The sequence below is a fragment of the Aquarana catesbeiana genome, linkage group LG06 (assembly GCF_042186555.1).
Source record: "Aquarana catesbeiana isolate 2022-GZ linkage group LG06, ASM4218655v1, whole genome shotgun sequence".
Classification (NCBI taxonomy): domain Eukaryota; kingdom Metazoa; phylum Chordata; class Amphibia; order Anura; family Ranidae; genus Aquarana; species Aquarana catesbeiana.
This window is the reverse complement of record NC_133329.1, coordinates 390,943,340-390,967,743: the sequence shown is the minus strand read 5'-3', so window position 1 is coordinate 390,967,743 and position 24,404 is coordinate 390,943,340. Positions and strand designations below refer to the sequence as shown.

The 24,404-nt window shown below is 45.3% G+C and overlaps 1 protein-coding gene across 2 annotated transcripts in view; it reads right to left on the bottom strand.

Moving 5' to 3' along the window:
- Positions 1-23,149, bottom strand: part of GLB1L (galactosidase beta 1 like) — a 54,926-nt gene extending 31,777 nt beyond the window's left edge. Inside the window, exons 1-6 of one of the 2 annotated variants that reach the window (XM_073634341.1) lie at positions 23,014-23,149; positions 22,745-22,930; positions 14,980-15,149; positions 11,470-11,620; positions 701-761; positions 503-597 (exon numbers count right to left, since the gene is read on the bottom strand). In XM_073634341.1, coding sequence (XP_073490442.1) covers positions 503-597; positions 701-761; positions 11,470-11,620; positions 14,980-15,149; positions 22,745-22,795 — 528 coding nt within the window. In that variant the 5' untranslated portion in view covers positions 22,796-22,930; positions 23,014-23,149. The other variant, XM_073634342.1, reaches the window with a different exon arrangement.
- Positions 23,150-24,404: the final 1,255 nt, after the last annotated feature.

Sequence of the window (24,404 nt, the reverse complement as noted above, 5' to 3'; positions counted from 1 at the left end):
CCCGCAAATTCAAATTATATATATATATATATATATATATATATATATATATATATATATATATATACACACACACACATATATATACACACACACATATACATGTATGTATGTATGTATGTATGTATATATATATATATATATATATGTACATATACACACACGTACATATACACACACACACATATACACACACATACGTATACGTATATATATATATATCTATATATCTATATATAGATATAGACACACATGTCCTGGACTGGAAGCACCGGGTTATACCAGGATCTCTTGGCTGCAGTTCCACTTTTTTTTTTTTAAATCACGAAGAGGAAAGAATCTGGAACAAACAGTAATATGCAAATGACTCAATTCATGAAGCTTTTACACAAGGGTGGGGATCTTGTTTTTAACTATGTGACAGTTATTTAAAAAATTTTATTGGGCTTAAAATAACTGTCCCTTTTATCATGAATATCATTATCCGGATTTTACATGTCACCTGGACACTGATGATGTTTCCTCCATTGCAGTACAGGCGTGGCTGGATTTTGGGGAGCAGGACGGAAAGCCAGGAATTCACAGCATTTAAGTAATCTGAAATGACAGTCCATGATAAATGGAGTGAATACAGCGAATCTGGATTACTCAAACCTGTTTGAATGCATGAAAGAACAGCTCCTGTACAGCAGTTGCTTACCTGGATCCGAGGTCCGCAGAGCTATGTCCTTCTTATTCAGGAGCCAGGCTGGGAGCCCCCCCTAATACAGAACACAGCATTGAAGAAATGGTGTTAGAATTTGTGTAATAGCAGTACGGATTTCCGTGTCACCGCTCTGATTGGGTCCCAAGGGGACAAGATCAAAAGTGAAACTCTAGAAAATTCTAATGATAGCACCAAACCTAGGAACTAAAAAAGTACAAATATCTTTAATACTGGCGCTAATTTATACAATAAGACATGAAACACCAACGCGTTTTGGTGGCTTAATGATACCCCCCTTCTTCAGCGCTCAAATATTGTATGTATTTAGAGGGATGCAAAAAACGGCACTATCACTATAAGGAATAAAATCATTATTTCTGGTCACTGTACCATTTTTGAGTCCTCCTATTTGCATAGAATATTTGAGTCCTGAAGAAGGGAGACATTTTGGAGCTCCCAAGACGCAATGGCTGTTTTAGGTCTTCTTGTATGAAATAACACCACTAGTAAGGATTTTTGTATTCTTGGTTCCTTGATCAGGGTTCACATTAGACTTTTCTATACTTGATTCAAACTCTGGGTCCCCTAGCTAAGGCGTACCCCGTTTGTGCGGAGAGCGGCCTTACTGGAACCTTAGCACCCCATACCAATCTGAGCGACCTTCCTCAACCATGAATCACTGGGAGACATGTGCAATTCGTTTAGTTCCAAATTCGTTTTTTTAACAAATTTTGACAAATTCAATCATTCCGAAATTTCCGAATTTTTCAATTTCCGAAATACAAATTTGCACATTTTTAAATTTCCGAATTTTCAAATTTTCGGAATTCAAAAATTCCAAAATCCGAAAATCTGAAAAAAAAAGAAAGAAAATCGGTAAAATTCGAAATATTAACTAAACTATTAAATTATAGGTATTGGAATTTCCTTTCAAATTTGGCTGTTTGTGAATGTAACGAGTACGAATGTATCCGAAGTTACAAATGCCGTATCTAAATGAATGGAACATAACGATATAATAATAATAATAAACAACAATAATAATAAAAAAACCTTTTTATTATTATTATTAATTTGTTCCATTCCATTTGTTTAGATGCGGCATTCGTTATTTCGGATAATTCGTAACTTCAGATAAATTCAAATAAATGGAATGGAACAAATTAATAATAATAATAAAAAGGTTTTATTATTATTATTGTTGTTTATTATTATTATATCGTTATGTTCCATTCATTTAGATACGGCATTCGTAACTTCGGATAAATTCGTACTCGTTACGTTCACTAACAGCCAAATTTGAAAGAAATTCCAATACCTATAATTTAATAGTTAGTTATTATTTCAAATTTTACTAATTTTCTTTCTTTTTTTCAGATTTTTCGGATTTTCACATTTCCAAATTTTCTAATTCCGAAAATTAAAAAATTGAAAATTCGGAAATTTGAAAATCCGAATTTCCGAAAAAAGCAAAAAAAAAACGAATGAAACGAAAATGAACATATTTTTTGTCAGAGCACATGTCTAATCACCGGTGAGTCAAATCCAGCACCTCATTCATACATGTTCCAAAAATGTGGTTATGTCCAGGTATGGTCATGGATGAGGAGTCCAGTTGGATCAGGGATGACTCAAAAGGTCATGTAGTGTCTTTTTTTGTTATTTATTAAATTGTTTTTTAGATAAGCATGCAAAAGGAAAAAACTTTCTTGATGTAAACCTTCAGTGTAAGGCCTCCTTCTCACGGGGCGGATCAGTGATGATCCGCCCCGTGAACATCCGCTGGCTCAGCGGGGATCGCTCCGCCGATCCCCGCTGAGCAGGAAGATGACAGGTGCATCGCTGAGCGCCGCTCTCCCCTATGGGGGGATCGGATGACGACGGACCGTAGTGTCCGTCGTCACCCGATCCGATCCGAAAACGGATGGAAAAGTAGGTTTTTCCTCCGTTACACTTTTCGGATCGGAGCGGGGTCGGATGTCAGCGGACATGTCACCGCTGACATCACCGCTGACATCCTTCCCGAAAACGGAAGGATGAAAAACGGACATACGGATCGTCCGTGTGAAAGAGGCCTAAAGAAGAACAAGGAGTCATGAAAGTGATGGTTTGGCCCCCCACAGAGCCCTGATCTCAACATCATGGAGTCTCTCTGGGATTACAAGAAGAGACAAAAGGATTTGAGGAACCGACATCCACAGAAGATCTGTTCTTAGTTCTCCAAGATGTTTGGAGCAACCTACCTGCCGAGTTCCTTTGTGTGTGCAAGTGTACCTAGAAGAATTGATGCTGTTTTGAAGGCAAAGGATGGTCACACCAAATATTGATTTGGTTTGAATTTCTCTTCTGTTCATTTATTTTCCGTTTTATTAATTGATAAAAATAAACTATTTCTATTTCTGAAAGCATTCTTCATTTACAGCACTGTTCACACCTGCCTAAAACTTTTGCACAGTACTGTATATAGTTATACACACACTAAAAGAAAAAAGCTTACAGGAAGGAGGAGAGCACAGGGATTTTAGGGATTTTACTGTTTGATCAGCAGGCTGGGGGGGGGGGGTACCACCCTAGTGGTTTCAGGCTCCTGACTGTGCAGCGTGGCAGGCTCACAAGGCTGGCTGAACAGACCCAATATATTTTGTCAGGTAGATCAGTTCAAATAAAGTATATATATTTGAATGTTGTTATAAGTTGTATGACCCGAGTTCAGCTTAATGTTTCCTTACACAAGGAAGGCTGTCTTATCTTATACTAAACGTTTGTATAGGGCTTTATGGTGTATAAAATACACATTTCAAAGTCAAGTATGATATACACTATAATACCAAAAGTATTGGGACGCCTGCCTTTACACGCACATGAACTTTAATGGCATCCCAGTCTTAGTCCGTAGGGTTCAATATTGAGTTGGCCCACCCTTTGCAGCTATAACAGCTTCAACTCTTCTGGGAAGGCCGTCCACAAGGTTTAGGAGTGTGTCTATGGGAATGTTTGACCATTCTTCCAGAAGGGAATTTGTGAGGTCAGGCACTGATGTGGAAAAAGAAGGCCTGGATCGCAGTCTCCGCAGTCAAGTGCCCCCACCCCATCCATGTCTTTATGGACCTTGCTTTGTGCACTGGTCCAAATCATTTGGTGGTGTGGGGTTGTTTTTCAGGGGTTGGGCTTGGCCCCCTAGTTCCAGTGAAGGGAACTCTTAAGGCATCAGCATACCAAGACATTTAGGACAATTTCATGCTCCCAACTTTGCGGGAACAGTTTGGAGATGGCCCCTTCCTGTTCCAACATGACTGCACAAAGAAAGGTCCATAAAGACATGGATGAGCGAGTTTGGGGTGGAGGAACTTGACTGGCCTGCACAGAGTCCTGACCTCAACAGATAGAACACCTTTGGGATGAATTAGAGCGGAGACTGCGAGCCAGGCCTTCTCGTCCAACATCAGTGCCTGACCTCACAAATGCGCTTCTGGAAAATTGGTCAGACATTCCCATAGACACACTCCTAAACCTTGTGGACAGCCTTCCCACAAGAGTTGAAGCTGTTATAGCTGCAAAAAGTGGGCCAACTCAATATTGAACCCTACGGACTAATGCCCCGTACACACGGTCGGATTTTCCGATGGAAAATGTCCGATCGGAGCGTGTTGTCGGAAATTCCGACCGTGTGTGGGCTCCATCGGACATTTTCCATCGGATTTTCCGACACACAAAGTTGGACAGCAGGAGATAAAATTTTCCGACAACAAAATCCGATCGCATCAATTCCGACCGTGTGTGGCCTGTTCCGACGCACAAAGTGCCATGCATGCTCAGAAGAAATTCCGAGACGGGACAGCTCATTCTGGTAAACTTCGCAATGGATACAGCACTTTCGTCACGCTGCAATGTTAAAAATGGTTTAATACAGCGCACTCTCTTCTTCTTTATAATGTGACAAGAATGAAGTAGTTTTGCTGCTCATATTCACACAAACTTCTTTCGTTACTATTTATCGGGATTCCCTCAATATATTTTGATTTCTCACATCTGACAACATATTTTTGTATATTTTTTATTTTTTTTGGCTTTAATGTAGATTCTTTTTTTGTGTTTCTATTTTTTTTTTTTTTTTTTTTTTTGCGATTTTGATTTGTACTCCCGAAAATGTTTGTGTGTTTTTTGTGACAAGTTCCCACAACACCATTGATATGTTGTTCTATTTAATCTGTAGGAGATTGTTTGGTGTTGTTGTCTCTTGTTAATTTTACATTTTATGTTAGAAATGTACCTGAATCCTCACCAACAAACTGTCCTTTTTGGATGAAAACACACACAGGAGAGTAGAATTTCCCCAAAAAATTTATTAAGGGCTCACAACTATAAACAAAGAGGGAGGCAACGCTGGAGAAACTGCAGAAGTGGGTGAAGCCTTGGACCCCCAGGGCAGACATCAATTATTTCAAAGCAAAATTGGTGGCCTGAGAAGTCCTTATCTAAGGGAGGGCAGTCTGGTCCAGAAGTCCCAGAGATCTGGAAAGCAGCAGATGACATCTGTGTCCCCAGGCTGTGGTCATACGAGAGACTGCATCTTCTGTCAGACCAGACTGAACCCAGGGCCATCACTCTTTGGTCTTCTTTCCACGCCTCCTTCCACGTGGTGGCTCTGGTGGTGGAGTTGTGGCAGCAGGAGGAGGAGGATCGTCCATCTCAATGACATCCGTCTTGGGTGTTAGTTCCCCACTCACCCCCTTACGTAGGACTTTATAAATCAGGTCCTCAGAGATCCTGCGTTTTCCCTCCTGCATGCCCTGCAATTTGGTGGCAGCCATGCAGGCAAAGGCCTCTTCAGGACTGGGGAAGGCTCTGAGGGACGCAGAAGCCTCCTGGATCAGCCTGTATGCTGAATCCTGCACAGGACTGGGAGTGGCCTTCCTGGCCCTTTTGTATGGAAGGCGGAGGGGAGGGACCTGAGACTCAGTCAGGCTGCGACTGGTCCCAGGCTTCTCTTGGCTGCCACTTAGCCCCGCCTCCTCCTGGCTGCCACTAATCACCGCCTCCTCCTGACTGCCACATTCCACAACCTCCTCCTGGCTGAGGTCTTCCTGTGTATGAAAAAGGGACATAGTTTGAGATTTTTAGTCATCAATCACACACAATTTTCACCTCCTGACTGCTGCAAATTGAATGTTAACAAATATAACAGACTATCCTTCTGAGCCCAGCATTTTGCATTCTTGTCCCAATTTTGGGTGCCCACTACTGTCTATTGATATGTAAAACACTTTTTTCAATCAGCAATTAGTGATCAATAATAAAATCTAGTAAACATCATTTATTTATTGACCAGAAATCTGTAGAAGAATGCTATACCTGACTCCAGCTGGGCTCCTCCACTTCTTCCTGGCTGGAAGGCCCAGGTTGGACATCAGAAGCCTCTGCTGGGGTGGAAGGAAGCGTGGAAGGAAGAGTGGAGAGGGATTCCCTGACTTCAGTGTGGTCTGACAGAAATCGCAGTCTCTCATAGTACCACAACCTGGGGACATAAATGTCATCTGCTGCAGCTCCGGACCTCTGGGAATCCGTGACCTTCTTGCGCTCCCTAAGATATGTGCTCCTCAGGCCACCAATTTTGGCTTTTAAATAAGGGATGGTTGCTGTGGGGACCACCGGCTTCACCAACTCCAGCAGTTTCTCCAGCGCTGCCTGCCTCTTCTGTTTGTGATTATAGTGGGGGTGTCTCACTTGCCACAGACAGGGCATCTCCCTGTACTTGTCTATGAACAGGGGGAGGAAGTTGTGGTCGTTGAACCCATCCATTTTCTCTGCAAGACACAACACAAGACAAACCCTAATGTAAGGCCAAACTCCCCTAATCTTGTTACAATATAGGCTTCCATTTCGAAGCAGTATAGGCCCAAGTTTAGATCTTACCTTAGTTATCACGATCGGCGTCTCCGATGCTCCTTCCTCCGCTCACAGATCGTACGTAAGACGCACGTGTGTTACGCTTTATACACACTGCGCATGCGTATAACTCCGCCCGCCCCTGACATTCTTTCTAGTCTATTCCCCGCCCCTTTTCGTTCGGTGCAGTGGGGGAAGAGCACATGGCGGATAGACAGCAGGTGCGTGCTAATTGTAGCAACGAGGAGGAGGAGGAGGAAAGGCCGGAGCCTGAAACGTCCCGATCCAGAAGGAGATTTAAGGACTCAAATATGTCCTTTGGGGAGATGTTGGAGATGGTGGACATCCTGAAGAAGGCCGACTATGATGGAAAGGATGGGCCTTACCCCAACCCCAATGTCCGAAAGGCCAAGATCATGGCGAAAGTGGTCAGGAGTCTGCACCGGAAATTCGGGGTACGACGATCGAAAGATCAGCTCAGGAAGCAGTGGTCGGACCTGAAATTACGAGAACATGAGCAGTACAGAAAGATCCGGAGAGTGCTGCAAAAAAGTAAGTAGTTGTGCTGTGTTCCTATTCTTTTTGTGTTTATTACGTTCGTGCTGCTCCATGTGCTTTTAGGAACTGTTGTACAGTTTAAAATGGCAACTTTCATGTTCATGGGCACATTATTCGTTCGGATCACACATTTTTCGTTCCAAATATAAAATACCATTGTTTAGCCCATATGCATTTGGCCACCATTTTGACGCCCTATACTTGTCTTCAAAGAATTGGGTTGTGTAGATGGCTTTGTTACTAGAATGAAATGCAAACTAGATTCTGTGTAAGGAGAGGACACTGAGCAGCTGTTTTCACATCTGGACACTGGAGCACTAGTGTGGGACACAAAAACGCCATTTTTATTAGGGGGGCCACACAAGTGCTCCAGTGTATACTATAGGGGGGTCTCCATCTATGAAGCTTGTACCAAACAGGTAAAGTATTGCAGGTTGACAAAGGGCATTAAAAAAATTACAACTTGGAACTCTGCTAAAATAGATCATTGTACCCCACTTCCAAGCAATGTTTCCTATTTATAGTTCTGACATTAAATATCTGTGTGCTAATTATACCATTTTGTTTGACATAGGGGAGAAAAGACTCGGAGGACATCCCTCATCTGAGGAGACCAGAGCCCCCCCCCCTCTGGAAGAAGGGGAAATCCCCCCAACACAATCTGAGCAGGAGGAAGAAGACGTGGTGGAACTAGTCACCACAACAGGTGAGTGTCTGCGACCACAGGCTCAGATAAGAGATGGATGGCGGCATTTTTTTTAAACCAAATTTATTTTGGGGTTCCTCTCTTTTTAGGTGATCGTGAGGTTGTGGATCAAGATCCTTTCACATCCGAAAGTGCCCAGATCCAGATCGGGGAGATCATGGGGTGTAATTTACAATTGGAAATCATCAAGCAAAACATCAATGATGTTATTCCAAAATATAAAAACATCATTGATGTTTTGGGGCGAGTTTAAAACCCCTCCAAATCACTTTCTTCTTTTGTGTGCTACAATGTGCAAAATGTTTTTGTGATTTTTCCCAAAGCCAAATTTGGAGGATGCACACAGTGTGCCAACATGTGCTATCTGCCATCACGGGAGATCAATGGACGCGTTTTGGGGGTGCAACCCCTTCCTCAATAATAAAGTAGCGGTGAGGAAGGGCTTGCTCCCCCAAAACACGTCCCTTGATCCCCCATGATGGCAGGTAGCACATGTTGACATTGGGAAATTTGTGTGCATCTTCCAAATTTGGCTTTTCCAGGGGTGATTTCCCCCCATCTGAACGCAATATCAAACACAGTTCCTAAATACTCATGTCTGATATTGCCTTCAAGTTCTACCAAATGTGAACTTTGTAAGATCAAGATGGTATCGTAACCGGACATCACGGGCACTCAGGGAGGGCAAGCCAGGACGGCCGCTTTCAAGCGCCGTCAGTGTGGTTTGATGTATCATTCCGGCCTCAGGCCCAACTGAGCCAGCATAGTTGGCCGAATGTTTCCTTAAAAAGTTATGGAGAACACAGCACGCAAGTATTATATGGTTCAGTTTATACTCCGCCATATGGATGGGTGTCATAAATAGGCGGAACCGGCTGGCCAGGATTCCAAATGTGTTCTCCACCACTCTTCGGGCTCTGGCCAGCCGGTAATTAAAAACCCTCTGTTCCGGGGTGAGGGTCCTCATTGGGAATGGCCGCATCAGGTGGTCCCCCAGCGCAAACGCTTCATCAGCAACGAACACGAATGGGAGTCCTTCCACATTGTCCTCTGGAGCTGGCAAGTCCAAGCTGCCATTCTGGAGACGCCTGTAAAACTCCGTCTGGGCGATGACTCCACCATCGGACATCCGGCCATTCTTCCCCACGTCCACATACAAGAAGTCGTAATTAGCCGACACCACCGCCAACATCACTATACTATTGAACCCCTTGTAATTATAATAGTACGACCCCGAGTTGGGTGGTGGGACGATGTGGACGTGTTTCCCATCAATTGCCCCTCCGCAGTTAGGAAAGTCCCACCGCTGGGCAAAGTGGGAGGCCACAGTCTGCCATTCCTGTGGCGTGGAAGGAAACTGTTGAGGAAAAAACAATAAACATTACTATTTTTACTCAGAAACATGGCAAGCAGATTATACACAAACATTATGGGGCAACCTCCAGATAGCATTTATTAAGGGGAATTTAACAACGCCAAAGTATAAGGTACACCTATCATATTCCCCCTCCCCCCCCCTCTCATGGGCCATTTCTAACATTATGGGGTGTGTGGAAATCTTGGACAGGTAACCCTCTTCACTTCATTGAGAGATGAATGCCTAAATAATGGGTATTACTTTGAACAGACCCTCCTTAGTTACACTATTGGCAGCCCACTGGACAGGTAAGAAGTGTCATAATACAAAGATATAAATACACACTGTACACATTTGAGGACATTTGGACATTCTGCTATTACCTATCAAGATAATAATAGGATACAAAAACTTTAAACAGTACCATTGTAAAGTATACAGGCAGGCCCTTGCACTACATGCTTTGGGGAATTCATCCATAAATCTGACCACTAAAGAGATGGGTATAGTGTGTATGGGTTTGGCAAAGTCAGCAGATAGATGATTGAGGATAGATAGAGAATTGGGATCAGCTGACTTAGCAGTTGGGGGGAGGGAGGGTTAGTAAAAATTATTTGGGGACACCACAAAAAAAAGCCTCTGGCACTCTGCCTGAATTTAAATCGAAAATTACATTTCCAAACATTTTAGGGGGTGTTTGGGGTAAAGCACTACTATGGAGCTGATAAAATACATTGTTAAGTGACTACATGAGGTGAATATAGGGCAGGAGACACCATGCTGGGGAGGTAAGTGAAGGGCAAATATGTATGAAGGACCTAAAATAATAAATTACATAAAAATCCAGCATGCATGAGGACAAAGGGGACATTCACAGCATATTACAATCATGGTAATTAGGGAATGAGGAAAGAAATACAATATATTAGCAAACATTCAATACAATAAAATGTGATATAAAAGGATAAAAATCTTACCTTCATATACTCCTTCTGCAGGACCTGGATGATGGCAGAACAGGTCTCTGGGATAATGATACCCAGAGCCTGGGGGGAGATGCCTGTCGAGAACTTCAAGTCCTGCAGACTTCTCCCTGTCGCCAAGTACCGCAGGGTAGCGACCAACCTCTGCTCCGGAGTGATGGCTTGCCTCATGCAGGTATCCTGCCTGCTAATATAGGGGGTCAGCGAAGCCAACAAACGGTGAAATACGGGGTCCGTCATCTGGAGAAAGTTCCTGAAATCATCAGGGTTATTCTCACGGATCTCACGGAGCAAAGGCATATGACAGAACTGGTCACGCTGAAGCAACCAATTCTTGGTCCATGAACTCCTCCTCACCCTGTTCATGGACTGGACTTGTGTCAAGGTCAGGACCCCAACACCAAGCCCCCGCACAGCACGAACTCTACGAGGAGTACGCATACGAAACATGGCTAGAAAACGGTCGGCTGCTCAGAACTAAGTAACAGAACGCACTGAAGAACAGCAAGGCCTGTGAAGAGCGACCTGAAAAACAGTAACGAACGAACAAGAATACAATGACTAAGTCACGCGGAACTTGCTTGCACGCACTGAAGAGCAGATACAAACCCACAAGCACAAACTGAACGGCAGAAAACGATCTGAAAGCCACGAGTCTGAAAAAGCGCGAATCGTCTCTCACCAAACTTTTACTAACACGAGATTAGCAAAAGGAGCCCAAAGGGTGCCGCGCTTGGTTCTGAACCGGCCTTTTCTAGTCTCGTCGTACGTGGTGTACGTGACCGCGTGGTTGGCGATCGGAAATTCCGACAACTTTGTGCGACCGTGTGTAGACAAAATAAGTTTGAGCCAAGATCCGTCGGAAAAAATCCTAGGATTTTGTTGTCGGAATGTCCGAACAAAGTCCGACCGTGTGTACGCCCTATAAGACTGGGATGCAATTAAAATTCATATGCGTGTAAAGGCAGGCGTCCCAATACTTTTGGTAATATAGTGTATGTGCGCCAAATTTGGAGACTCTCAGGATGATAGAGTTAGTACTGCAGTACACTGGGGTGTGGTGATGTCGCCCCTGCAAATTTACGAATGTATTTGCAAAAGTGTGCAAACTAAACCCCTTGGTATTGCAGGCAGCTTTTTGTAGATCAAAGTCTCCTTGATTTGGCTTCTACATTTAGGAAGGCTGTCTTTTTTTTTTTTCTTTTTTTTTGTTTTTTAAGTGTTCAGTACGGCTTGTGAGAGCTACACTTATGCCCAGGGGGGGTCCCCTTACCATATCCCACTCCGCACAGATGTAGGGTCCGGGCCTCAGGATGACCAGCAGGCCAAGTTCTGCAGTCAGGTTCAGAAAACGCTCCAGATCACGATCTCCATCAAAATTAAACATCCCGGGCTGAGGTTCATGGAAATTCCAGGGAACATATCTAGAAAGAGATGACTATATACTTATGTCATTCCACCAATGCTGTAATTCCAGTTATAAGCAGATCCAGGAGAGTTAAATTATCTACCGGAATTTTTTTTTTTTTTTAATCGCATAATTTTGTATTGAAATTTTTACACAATTTTTAAAGGACACAATAAAAAAGAAGGAAGCAAGTACAAAGAGATCCTCATCCCCCTACCACCTCCTAAATGGAAAGGAGGAAAAGTACAGATAAAACATGGAGGCTCTGATATTAGTACAGAAATAACTCCATAAAATGTAAATAGGAAATGGCATTGGCTTCATCAATCAGATGGCACAAGAACATAAATACATCAATATTTGTTCTCTAACAATAGTCCAATTAGGTAGTAGCCTAAAGTATAGCAGCCTCGCAAATCACAAACATTATGGGGTTGATTTACTAAAGGCAAATAGACTGTGTACTTTGAAAGTGCAGTTGCTCCAGAGCTTAGTAAATGAGGGGGGGGGGAAGCTCTGCTGACTTCCATCATCCAATCATGTGCAAGCAAAAATGCTGCTTTTTTTTTATTTTCCTTGCATGTAATTGGGTGTTCTTTACAAAGTGAAGCTTTACCTCATTTACTAAGCTCTGGAGCAACTGTACGTGAAGAGATGCACAGCGAGTTTGCCTTTGGTAGATCCATCCCAGTGTGTGGCAAATTTAGGGTGCTTTTAGGTGCATTCAACTTGTATGTGACATCAGTTTTGGGTGCTTCTGATATCATCCACAGTTCATTCCAGGGTGCCTGCTTCAAGCTGCTTTTGTATTGCCATTGACTTGTATGGGTATAAAAGCATCTAAGATCCAAAAACAGCCCTTTGACACGGGTCCTTAATATGATACTCATTTCAAATGCTCAGAACGCAGGTCTTCTGAGCTCTGGGTATTCGTCCCTGAATGCATTGGGAAACAAACCACCTGCAAAAACCCCCCCCCCAGTCGGTGAGTCAGTTGGTGGGGCCCCGCACTTACCCCATCTAGCGGGCAGAGGAGCGGGCGGCGGCAGCTTCTCTCCGGGCTGCTTGTTTTCTGCTTAGTTCCCATACGTGCGTCTTCTCCCTCCTTTCCGCCGTGTATCTCCAGCCAGGCCAATCCAATCAGATCTCCTTATGGTCAATCGGGTGATGGGTCTCATGACATGCTTCCTGCTCGGCTGGTAGGAGATTTAGTGTTACAATAGCGAATATTCATTTGCTATTGTAATACAACCGGGTGGGTGCTGAGCACAGTGCTCTGCGCTTGAGCCCACCCTTTTTTGAAGCCTATTAAAGCCTCTGGCTCTAATCATGTGCTTAAAAAAAAAACAAAAACAAAACCCCCCCCATTTGAATTCACGGTCCGGGGCCCTGCATGTAGATCAGGGGGTCAGACGCATGGATAGGGGGGCAGTAGCGGCCGTGCGCCCCTAGTGGATGGGCCACCACTGCTCAGCCTTCCCTTAGACCAGGAGTGTCCAACCCGCGGCCTAAGATGGCTATGAATGCAGCCCAACACAAAATCATAAACTTACTTATAAATGTGATTTTTTTTTTTTTTTACTTTTTTTATTTTTTGTAAAAATGCATTTACACTTTGCAAACACACGCGGCCACCTTAATATTAGTATATTTTATGTACAGACCAAGACGAGTCCTCTTCTTCCAATGTACCCCAGGGAGGTCAAAAGTTTGGACACCCCTGATCTAGACTCTGACAGGCTGCAGGCAGCGGGGCTGGACGTTGCTCCTATCCCTCCCGGGCACACTGAAATACCAGGAGGGAGGCACAGCAGCTAAATGCCCCGTGTGCAAGAGGCCCAAGCAGCCTTTACTGTAGTAAAAAACTGAAGCTACAAAAAAAACAGACAGGAAGGTGCAAGCATCTAGTGCATTACTAAAAATGTATCAAAAGATAAAAAAAAAAAAAAAAAAAAAAATATGTTATAAATGGATACTCACAAAAGTGAAATGCGAGAGCATGTAAACCAGAAGATGCCATACAGTGCAGGATACGCGTACTCCAACAAAGCCCTGCTATGCTGGCAAGCTGACACGTTTCGGGTGCACCCCTTTCCTCGTAGTTTAGCTTAGCTCTGAGGAAGGGGGTTCACCTCCAAAATGTATCAGCTTGCCAGCATAGCGGGGTGTTGTTGACTTGTATGGGGGTAAAAGCATCTCTGATACCAAAAACAGCCCTTTGAAACAGATCCTTAATATGATACTTATTTCAAATGCTCAGAATGCAGGTCTTCTGAGCTCTGGGTATTCGTCCCTGAACGCATGGGACCCCAATTGCGAGTACCACGTTTGGCCCCGTCCAGCCTCAGACTTCCCCTAGACCAGAGATATGAAATTAGCAGACCTCCAGCTGTTGCAGAACTACAACTCCCATGAGGCATAGCAAGACTCTGACAGCCACAAGCACGACACCCAGAGGCATAATGGGACTTGTAGTTTTGAACAGCTGGAGGTCCGCTAATTGCATATCCCTGCCCTAGACCATAAGTGTCCAACCTGTGGACCAAGATGGCTATGAAAAGAACGGACGCGTTTCGGGGGGGCGCACCCGCTTCCTCAGAGCTTAGCCTAGTTCTGAGGAAGAGGTGTGTGCCCCCGAAACGCATCAGCTTGCCAGCATAGTGGGGTGTTGTTGGAGTACGGATATCCTGCACTGTATGGCATCTTGTTTCACTTTTGTGAGTATCCATTTATACCAGTTTTTTTTTTATCTGTCAATACATTTTTAGTAATGCTTTAGGTGCTTGCACCTTCCTGTCTGTTTTTTTTGTAGCTTCAGTTTGTTACTATAGTAAAGGCTGCTTGGGCTTCTTGCATATGGGGCATTTACATACCTCCCAAATTTTTGAGATGGGAATGAGGGGCACCTATCAGCAAAAGTATGCAGGCATAGGACACACCCCTTGCCACACCCCCTTAAAGGAGAATTGTACAAAAAAAAAAAAAAAAGATTGGTTAAAACCACAAGTGCTTTTTTTTTTTTTTTTTTTTAGTAATGCGCTGGGTCAGGGATGGCAAACCTTGGCACCCCAGATGTTTTGGAACTACATTTCCCATGATGCTCATCTGGGGTGCCAAGGTTCGCCATCACTGCACTAGGTGTCTGCACTTCCTGTCTGTTCTTTTGTAGCTTCACATTGGATTCCCTGATCTGAGGAGGGCGGAATCTGCCAAGCATTTTGGGTCTGTTGTCTTATAGTCCTATCCAACTGTGGAGGACCTTCCTGCGTCGGATGCGACTGCTTTTCTTTGCATAGTAACAAATGGAAAGTAACGAAAAGAATTGTGAAAAACCACGGATGAACCTCAGTGTGGTCAGAAGAGAAATGCGCTTACACCTGAACGGCATTGAGTCCGGTCATGTACATCTTCAGCAGGCGGTCCTTCCAGTAGACGGGTGGCACTCGGAAGTAGTGGATACTCCCTGAAATGTATCGGAAACACTTCCCATCTTTCAGGAAGCAGTCTCGGACATAGTCGATGGTGAATGACGGGTCACCTCGGACCTGGAGAAACACAAAAAGGATATTGTGCCGGAATCTTCATCAACATGCAGGTGTTACATCGGCAAAACACTAACCGCACACAATGCACCTCACAGAGCTAAAAAAGGGAACAAGAACTTCCTCAAATGACGGGATATTTATAAACTATCAGTTGTGAAGGAAATGTACCCTTCGTCACATTGGGGGTTTTTTATGAAAGGCAAATCCACTTTGCACTACAAGTACAAACTACAAGTGCAAAGTGCACTTGAAATTGCACTGAAAGTGCACTTGGAAGTGCAGTCGCTGTAGATCCGAGGGGAAGATCTGAAACGAGGGGAAGCTCTGCTGATTTTATCATCCAATCATGTGCAAGCTAAAATGCTGTTTTTATTTTTTCTTGCATGTCCCCCTCGGATCTACAGCGGCTGCACTTCCAAGTGCACTTGTAGTGCAAAGTGGATTTGCCTTTTGTAAATAACCCCCCCATTGTTTCCAAACAGTATACAGTATAAAGTGCCAAAGTATACATTATGTTGCGGGTTCAAATGCAGCTGCAAGGAAGTATAGTATGAATTAAAGTTTAAACACCTCAATACTGGACACTTTTACCCCCTTTCCTGCCCAGGCCAATTTTCAGCTTTCAGCGATGTCACAATTTGAATGACAATTTCGCGCTCTTGGTACACTGTACCCAAGCAAAATTTTTTTTTATTGTTTTCACACAAATAGAGCTATCTTTTGGTCCTATTTAATCACCACTTGGTTTTTCATTTTTTGCGCAAAAAAAAAAAAATGAAAAAAGACCGAAAAGTTTGAAAAAAAAAAAAGTTTTTCTTAGAACCCTTTCACACTGAGGCGCTTTGCAGGCATTAAAAATAGTGCCTGCAAAGCACCCTGAAACAGCGGCTCCATTCACTCCAGTGTGAAGGCCCGAGGGGCTTTCACACTGGAGCGGTGCGCTGGCAGGGCGTCCGAAAAAGTCCTGCCAGCAGCTTCTTTGGAGCGCATTAGGAGCGGTGAACTCACCGCTCCTAAAGTGCCCCTGCCCATTGAAAACAATGGGGCAGCGCTAGTATACCGCCGGCAAAGCGCCGCTGCAGCGGCATTTTGCGGGCGGATTTAACGCCTTTTCGGCCGCTAGCGGGGGTTAATACCACCCCGCTAGTGGGCAAATAGCGCCGCTAAAACGACGGCTTTACTGCTGACGCCCGGGCGCCGGCAGTGTGACAGGGGTCTCAGTTTCAGAAGTAATTTTTCTCCTTCGCTGATGAGACTGCACTGCAGGGCACCGATGAGACGGCACTAATATGCAGCACTGATGGCCACTGATAGGTGGTACTTATGGGCAATGATAGACGGCACTGATAGGAGGCCAGGGCTGGACTGGGACAAAAATTTGGCCCAGGACATCATCCAGACCAGCCCACTTTAATTTTGCAAACACACACAAAAACATTATATACTGTTGGGGGGGTGGAGGAGACAGGGGGACACCGTGGGGGGTGGAGGACACCATGGGGGGTGGAGGACACAGTGGGACACTGTGGGGGTGGAGGACACAGGGGGACACTGTGGGGGGTGGAGGACACAGTGGGACACAGTGGGGGTGGAGGACACAGGGGGACACTGTGGGGGGTGGAGGACACAGTTGGACACCGTGGGGGGTGGAGGACACAGTGGGACACAGTGGGGGGTGGAGGACAGAGAGGGACACCGTGGGGGGTGGAGGACACAGGGGGACACCGTGGGGGGTGGAGGACACAGGGGGACAGCGATGGGGGTGGAGGACACAGTGGGGGATGGAGGACAGAGGGGGACACCGTGGGGGGTGGAGGACACAGGGGGACACCGTGGGGGGTGGAGGACACAGGGGGACAGCGATGGGGGTGGAGGACACAGTGGGGGATGGAGGACAGAGGGGGACAGCGTGGGGGGTGGAGGACAGAGGGGGACAGCATGGGGGGTGGAGGACAGAGGGGGACAGCATGGGGGGTGGAGGACACAGGGAGACACCGTAGGGGTGGAGGACACAGTGGGGGTGGAGGACAGAAAAGACAATGTGGGGGGTGGAGGATACAGTGGGGGGGTGGAGGACAGAGGGGGACAGCGTGGGGGCTGCAGGACAGAGGGGGACAGCGTGAGGGGGGAACAGGAGTATCATGGGGCCTCCTGCGATCCTGTTGGGGCCTAGGCCCCTACATCTGTACTGGCTGCCTTGGCTCCCCCTTCCCCAATGATGGTGATAGTACACAGCCTCACCCGATGCCTGCAAAAAGACCTCTCATGGCGCGCTGCTCTCGGCCGGCCCCTCCACTCTTCTCGTCCATCCCGGATGATGTCATGTACAAGCACCTGGGGTGGATGGGAGGGAAGGAGGGGCCAGCAGGGAACAGCACTCTGCGAGAGGTCCTATTGCAGCCGCTTCCAGTGCTAGTGTTGCAGATGTCATGGGGTCCCACAGTACTGATAGGTCAGTCTACCCCTGCAGTACAGCAGTGCTCAAAGTAATGGCTGCGTGGGCCGCGCAGCCATTACTTTGACAGGCTGTCACTCAAACTGGCCCACTGAGCCATCGGCCCACCGGGAAACTCCTGGTAGTCCCGATGGCCAGCACATGTCTGTAGGAGGCACTTATGGGTGGCACTGATGGACAGGCACTGACTTGCATCACTAATGATAAATAAACATGAACCCCGCTACAGACAGGTATAATATTATATAGATAGATCCCTGAAGGACCCACATAAGTGTCAGAGATAAACACTGAAAACAACCTAAGTGATATAGGAAAGAAATAAAACAATAAAAAGTCCCAGCAGTGAAATGAAGTCCAAATATAAAATCCCAATGATGTCCAATAAGGGTGCAATAAAGCTAACAAATCCTTCAGATGACACCATGTGAAAAATCCACCACCAGGTAAATTGAACGCTTACCAAAGGCAAGCTGTAAATCAGCTTATAAATAAACCAGGTGCCCGGTCATTGATACCGTCCTGATACGACTTCACAGTGTGGAGAGAGGCAGACCAGGATGGCTCCGTCCGATGGATCAATAGGCAAACAGCAGGGAGGACCCAAAAAGAGTAAAAAGACGGCTCTCCATAGCGCAAATCAGTTGGTAATTAAGATTTATTTGAATAAAGATTACACTTACGTAAAAAAACGGATTTTAAAAGCAAGGATGCAGAGATAAAAACACAGCAGCCAGCCGGCCTGTGAACACCCGTTCAAGACGAGATACTCAGCGATGACGTCAGCGCGTCAACCATCCGACGTACGTTTCGTCTTAGAAACGTACGTCGGATGGTTGACGCGCTGACGTCATCGCTGAGTATCTCGTCTTGAACGGGTCTATCTATATAATATTATACCTGTCTGTAGCGCGGTTCATGTTTATTCATTATCCTATTGATTGTGCATATCTCACAATTTTAGAACTGCGGCTATTTTCTTGTGTTACATGTTTTTGTGTTAGCGCGGTAATTTTTTTCTTTTGTTTTTTGCATCACTAATGGGCACAGATTGGCATCACTAAAGGGCACAAATTGGCATCACTTCTGGGTACAGAATGGCAGCACTGGTGGGCACTGTTGGGGCTGCACAGATAATCAGTGCCCTGTTTATCTTTACAGTCTCCCCTGCAAGGAGATGCCGCTAATTGGCTCTCCTCGCCTCACAGTGTGTCAGTGTGAGGCGAGGAGCGCTGATTACCGGCACTTCCAAGTTTACATTTGATGGCCTGCGATTGGACACAGCCAATCACATGGGTAAAGAGATGCGTCATTGTCTCTTTACTGAGATCGGGGTCGCGCCGTGTCCCAGGGACAAAGTGCGCCCGCCGCACTTGCGTGCCTGTGAGACTGTGGCAACATCATATGGCGTAGTCCTAGAACAAGAGTGGATCTGTGGCTGTGGCTTTGCGGCAGCTGTGCAAATATATATACAGTGTATATATATATATATATATATATGTGTGATCCTGCAGGGGGCGTGCCACTTCCAATGGCATCCCTGGGGGGGGCCAGAGGGGGGCCCTGATCCCCAACATTATGCTGTGCCCCCACAATTAAAAAAAAACAAAAAAATAGTGATGGCGACCCTTGGCACCCCAGATGTTTTAGAACTACATTTCCCATGATGCTCATGCACTCTGCAGTGTGGTTGGGCATCATGGGAAATGAAGTTCCAAAACATCTGGGGTGCCAAGGCTCGCCATCACTGGCCTAGGGGAAGCACTCTACTGGGGGGGGGTTACCTTGCGGTCGCTCTCCCGAGTCCAGCATTTGCCTCCAAAGACACAAATGCCGGACTCAGCCCCGCCCCTGTGTCATTTGATTTGATTGACAGCAGTGGAAGCCAATGGCTGCGCTGCTATCAATCTAGCCAATCAGGACACGAGACAACGGCTAGAGCTGGTGTGCTCATCCCTGGCGCAAGAAAAAGAGGGTTCAGGTAAGTAAAACAGAGGCACTGGGGGGGGCTGCTGCACTGCTTATAATTGCCTTTCCCGTTTCCTCCCTCCCCGTCATCAACAAGGTAATAAAATGATTAAATAAAATCTGTTTTCAATACATACCTTATTTTGGACCCAGTGGTGTAAATACTGGGTCTCCGTGTTTCTCTATGCAATGCAAGCAGGTCATGGCTGGTGAGCGAGACCGGCAGGGTGCTGTACAGAGCCTCCTGAGAACATCACAGCACCCCTGCTTCAGTACTCCTCTCCGGAAGCCCTCAGCCCTGATGCAAGCAGTGGGCCGACTCTTGGGAAGAGTTATGCAAATATCAAATTGCCTTGGTGGGGGGTGTCAGTCTGGAGGAGCGGGAAGGCTGTATTTTTTGCATGTTAACGCCATACAAGTGAAAGAACTGAAATCCAACAAATGAAAGGGGCGGACCAAGGCTGGCTAGGAAATGAGGCAGGCTCTATATGACTGCCTGCAGCTTCTACCGCACATGGTGAGAAGCTCACAGTGTGCAGTGAAATCAGAGTAAGTCATTTCAGTGCAGTAGAGGTTCCAGTAAAACTATGCAGGGCTGAAGGGAAAGCCGGAGGTCAGATTCCCGTTGTTTAATATATAACCACCAAGCTTTGGTCTGTGGATTTTGGACTGAAAAGCAAGATTCAGAAAATCTTATTTTATTCTGTTGCAAACTACCCTGGAGGCCCCAGGCTCCATTCACACCCAGGCGATTTGAATCTCTGCGATTCTGCCCACGATTCCAAATCACGGCAAAACGCGGGACACGTTTGCGATGCCAATTGCGGTGCGATATTGCTGTGCGATAAATGGAGCTGCAATCGCGGCAAATCGCAATGCTTGCTCCTTTTTGAGCGACAAGCTACGCGGGTTTTGCGACTTTGCCACAATTGCAGTGAAACAACCGCGGCAAAGTCACACCACGATTGGAGTGCCATTAACCACTTGACCTCCGGAAGATTTACCCCCCCCCCCTTCATGACCAGCCCATTTTTCGCGATACGGCACTGCATTATTTTAACTGACAATTGCGCGGTCTTGCGACGCTGTACACAAATATAATTGACGTCCTTTTTTTCCCCACCAAATAGAACTTTCTTTTGGTGTCAGTTTTTAATTTTTGCGCTATAAACAAAAAAAAAACAAACAATTTTGAAAAAGAAAAAAAAAAAAACAACATTTTTTACTTTCTGCTCTAAAACATCCAATTAAAAAAAAAATAAAAAAATCTAATTTCTTCATCAATTTAGGCCAATATGTATTCTGCTACATATTTTTGCTAAAAAAAAAAAAAATCCCAATAGGCGTATATTGATTGGTTTGCGCAAAAGTTATAGCGTCTAGAATCTATGGGCTATGTTTATTTGTTTTTTTTTTTTTTACTAGTATTGGTGGCGATCAGCGACTTATAGCGGGACTGCGAAATTGCGGTGGACAAATCTGAGACTAACTGACGCTTTTGACACTTTTTGGGGACCACCAATACAGTGATCAGTGCTAAAAATATGCACTGTCACTGTACTGACACTGGCTGGGAAGGAGTTAACATCAGGGGCGAACAAAGGGTTAAATGTGTGCCTGACCAGTGATTCAGTGTAGTGGGGGAGGTGCTTTTACAAGTGGAAGACATCGATTGGTGTTTCTGCTTTACAGGAACACAGGATCCTTGCCTTCTGTACTGACAGAACGGCGATCTGCCTTGTTTACATAGGCAGACTGGCGTTCCGTCAGTGTACCTTACGATCAGCGGGTGCCGGCGGACATCGGGTCAGCAGGACCCGCTGTGTAAAGTCACAGCGAGAGCGGGCCGGTGGCGACACGTACTTGTGCCCAAAACCCGAAAATGTATGTATATATATATATATATATATATATATATATATATATATATATATATATATATATATACACACACACACACACACGATTCTGCGCAGCGCGCCGCCCTGTAGAAGTAAATCTGCTATGGGGCAGTCAGCAAGTGGTTAAGAAGTAATGACGTTACAAACGTGTCCCGCGTTTTCTCACCATTTGGAATCGTGGGTAGAATCGCAGCGATCCCGCCCGCGATTCAAATCGTCTAGGTGTGAATGGAGCCTCAGTCAACTGCCGAACTGAGAAGAACACTTGAGAACTTTTTTCAAAGTTCAGTTTTCGGTCACAAAAAAATAATTAAAAACACACAAACCTGTTAAAAAAGAAATAAATGTAGACCTGTGACCTCTGACAGTCTCAGGTTGCAGAATCGTGTAATAGTGGAGGAGATTTACTAAAACCGGAGCACTCAGAATCTGGTGCAGCTCTGCGTAGTAGCCAATCAGCTTCTAACTTCAGCTTGTTTAACCACTTGCCGACCAGCCGCCATCATTATACTGCGGGAGGTCGCCTCGTTCCCGCAAATTCGACGTAGGTATACTTTAAGAGCCATAGCAGGCGCGTGCATTGGCTGGAGACCCGATGCGCGTGGATGGCGGCCGCAATGTCCACCGGCGTTTGTGGGAACGAGAGCCAGAATGGAACAGACAGATCCCCGTTCTGACAGGGGACGAGAGCGAGAGATCTGCTGTTCCTAGTGATCAGGAACAGCGATCTCTCTCCTCCTCCTCCAGTCAGTCCCCTCCCCCTACAGTTAGAAACACCTCCCAGGGAACACATTTAACCCCTTGATCGCCCCCCCTAGTGTTAACCCCTTCCCTGCCAGTGATATTTACACAGTAATCAGTGCATTTTTATAGCACTGATCGCTGTATAAATGTCACTGGTCCCAAAAAAAGTGTCTGATCCGTCCGCCGCAATGTCGCAGTCCCCCAAAAAATCGCAGATAGCCACCATTACTAGTAAAAAAAAATAATAATAAAAATGCCATAAATATATCCCATAGTTTGTAGACGCTATAACTTTTGCGCAAACCAATCAATATACCCTTTTGGGATTTTTTTACCAAAAATATGTAGTAGAATAAATAGCATTTGGCATTCCAATAGGGTGCCATTTGTCATGCGATTTGGAACTGTCAAATGGCACGACAAGCCGCAGGGGGAGGCTTAAACGTGGAAGCTGATTGGTTACTATGCACAGCTGCACCAGCTTTAGTAAATTCCCCCCCCCTCCCCCCCACGGGGTGTGTACGTACCTGCTCACATAGGCAGGCGGCCAGCAGCAGGCAGAGGATAGCGGCTCCCATGGGTGCTCCCCACTGATCTCTGTTAATTCATACTCTTCCTCTCTCCTCTCTCTGATGTTTCCTTGAACTTGCCTGGAACACACAATCGCAATCATGTGACTCTTCGTCCTTCGCCTCCGGGGTCCTAAATCCTGGCTGTGAGGGAGGAGAAGCAGATGTGATGTCCTACAGATAATAGAAGAGAATCACACATGGAGATCACAGCACAAGACACAAACCTGCTGAGCTACAGGCTTTTCCATCATGTGGGCCCATAGGTCACATGACATCACCTATGTCAACTAAGAACAGCTACATACATCCTCTCCTAGCTGGGTAACAGCAAAAAGCAATGGCAAACCTATCATAACTGACATTCAAAAAATAAAAAAAAAATAAAAAAAACATATAAATAAAAAAATTAAAAATGGGGCAAACTCAATGGACCACTCTGTCTCTTTTCTGCCATCACTCTTCTATTATTATTATTATTATTATTAATTTACAACGTGAGGGTAGACAATACACTTTTTTTTTTTTTAATACTCTTTATTTTATAAATATTTTTCCATTTTACACAACATATCCCCTTACTCAAAGATGTCTTAGATATAATAAAGTACACTTTTCATTTATTTCATGGATATAATTCCAAACTATAACTCTTATGTACAACTTGTGCTAACTAGAATATATATAAAAAATAGTTTTGGAATTAATTCGTGTGTATAATTTCATATTTAGCTATTATTACACCATTCACTCTAATCTACCATTCACACACAATACAAAAAAAATGCAAAAAAAAAAATACAATACACTTAAAAGCGGAGTTCCACCTATTTAAAAGTCGGTAGCTACAAAAAGTGTAGCTGCTGACTTTTAATAAATGGGATACTCACCTGTCCCGTGGTCCATCCATGCGGGCGCACAAAGCATTGTTACTGTGGGCGCCCGGCTGTGGCTTCACAGTTGGGCACGCACTGCGCATGTGCGAGGCGTGCTGCGCACTGATTGGCCGGCAATCTTCTGGGACCTGTGACGTGTCCCAGAAGATTGCACGGAGGGAGGAGGGGGAGAGGTGATCTTCCTTTCCGGCGCTGCGGTGGTGGGAGCTGGGTGCCTGTAAAAAAAATTGATTCTCAGTGCCCATCAGTGCTGCCTCATCAGTGCCCATCAGTCCCACCTATCAGTGCCCATCAGTGCTGCCTCATCAGTGCCCATCAGTCCCACCTATCAGTGCCCATCAGTGCTGCCTCATCAGTGCCCATCAGTCCCACCTATCAGTGCCCATCAGTGCTGCCTCATCAGTGCCAACCAGTGCAGCCTATCAGTGCCCATCAGTGCCACCTGTCAGTGCCCATCAGTACCGCCTCATCAGCGCCCATCAGTGCTGCCTCATCAGTGCCTATCAGTGACCATCAGTGCAGCCTCATCATCGCACATCAGTGAAGAGGAAAAAATTCCCTGTTTGCAAAATTTTAGAACGAACATTGAAAATTGTATTTATTTTTCAAAATTTTCAGTCTTTTTTTGTTTGTTTAGCAAAAAATAAAAAACCCAGCAGTGATTAACCCCTTCACGCCGACGTAACACAAATATGCGGCCTTTGGCTTGAAGGGGTTGTACT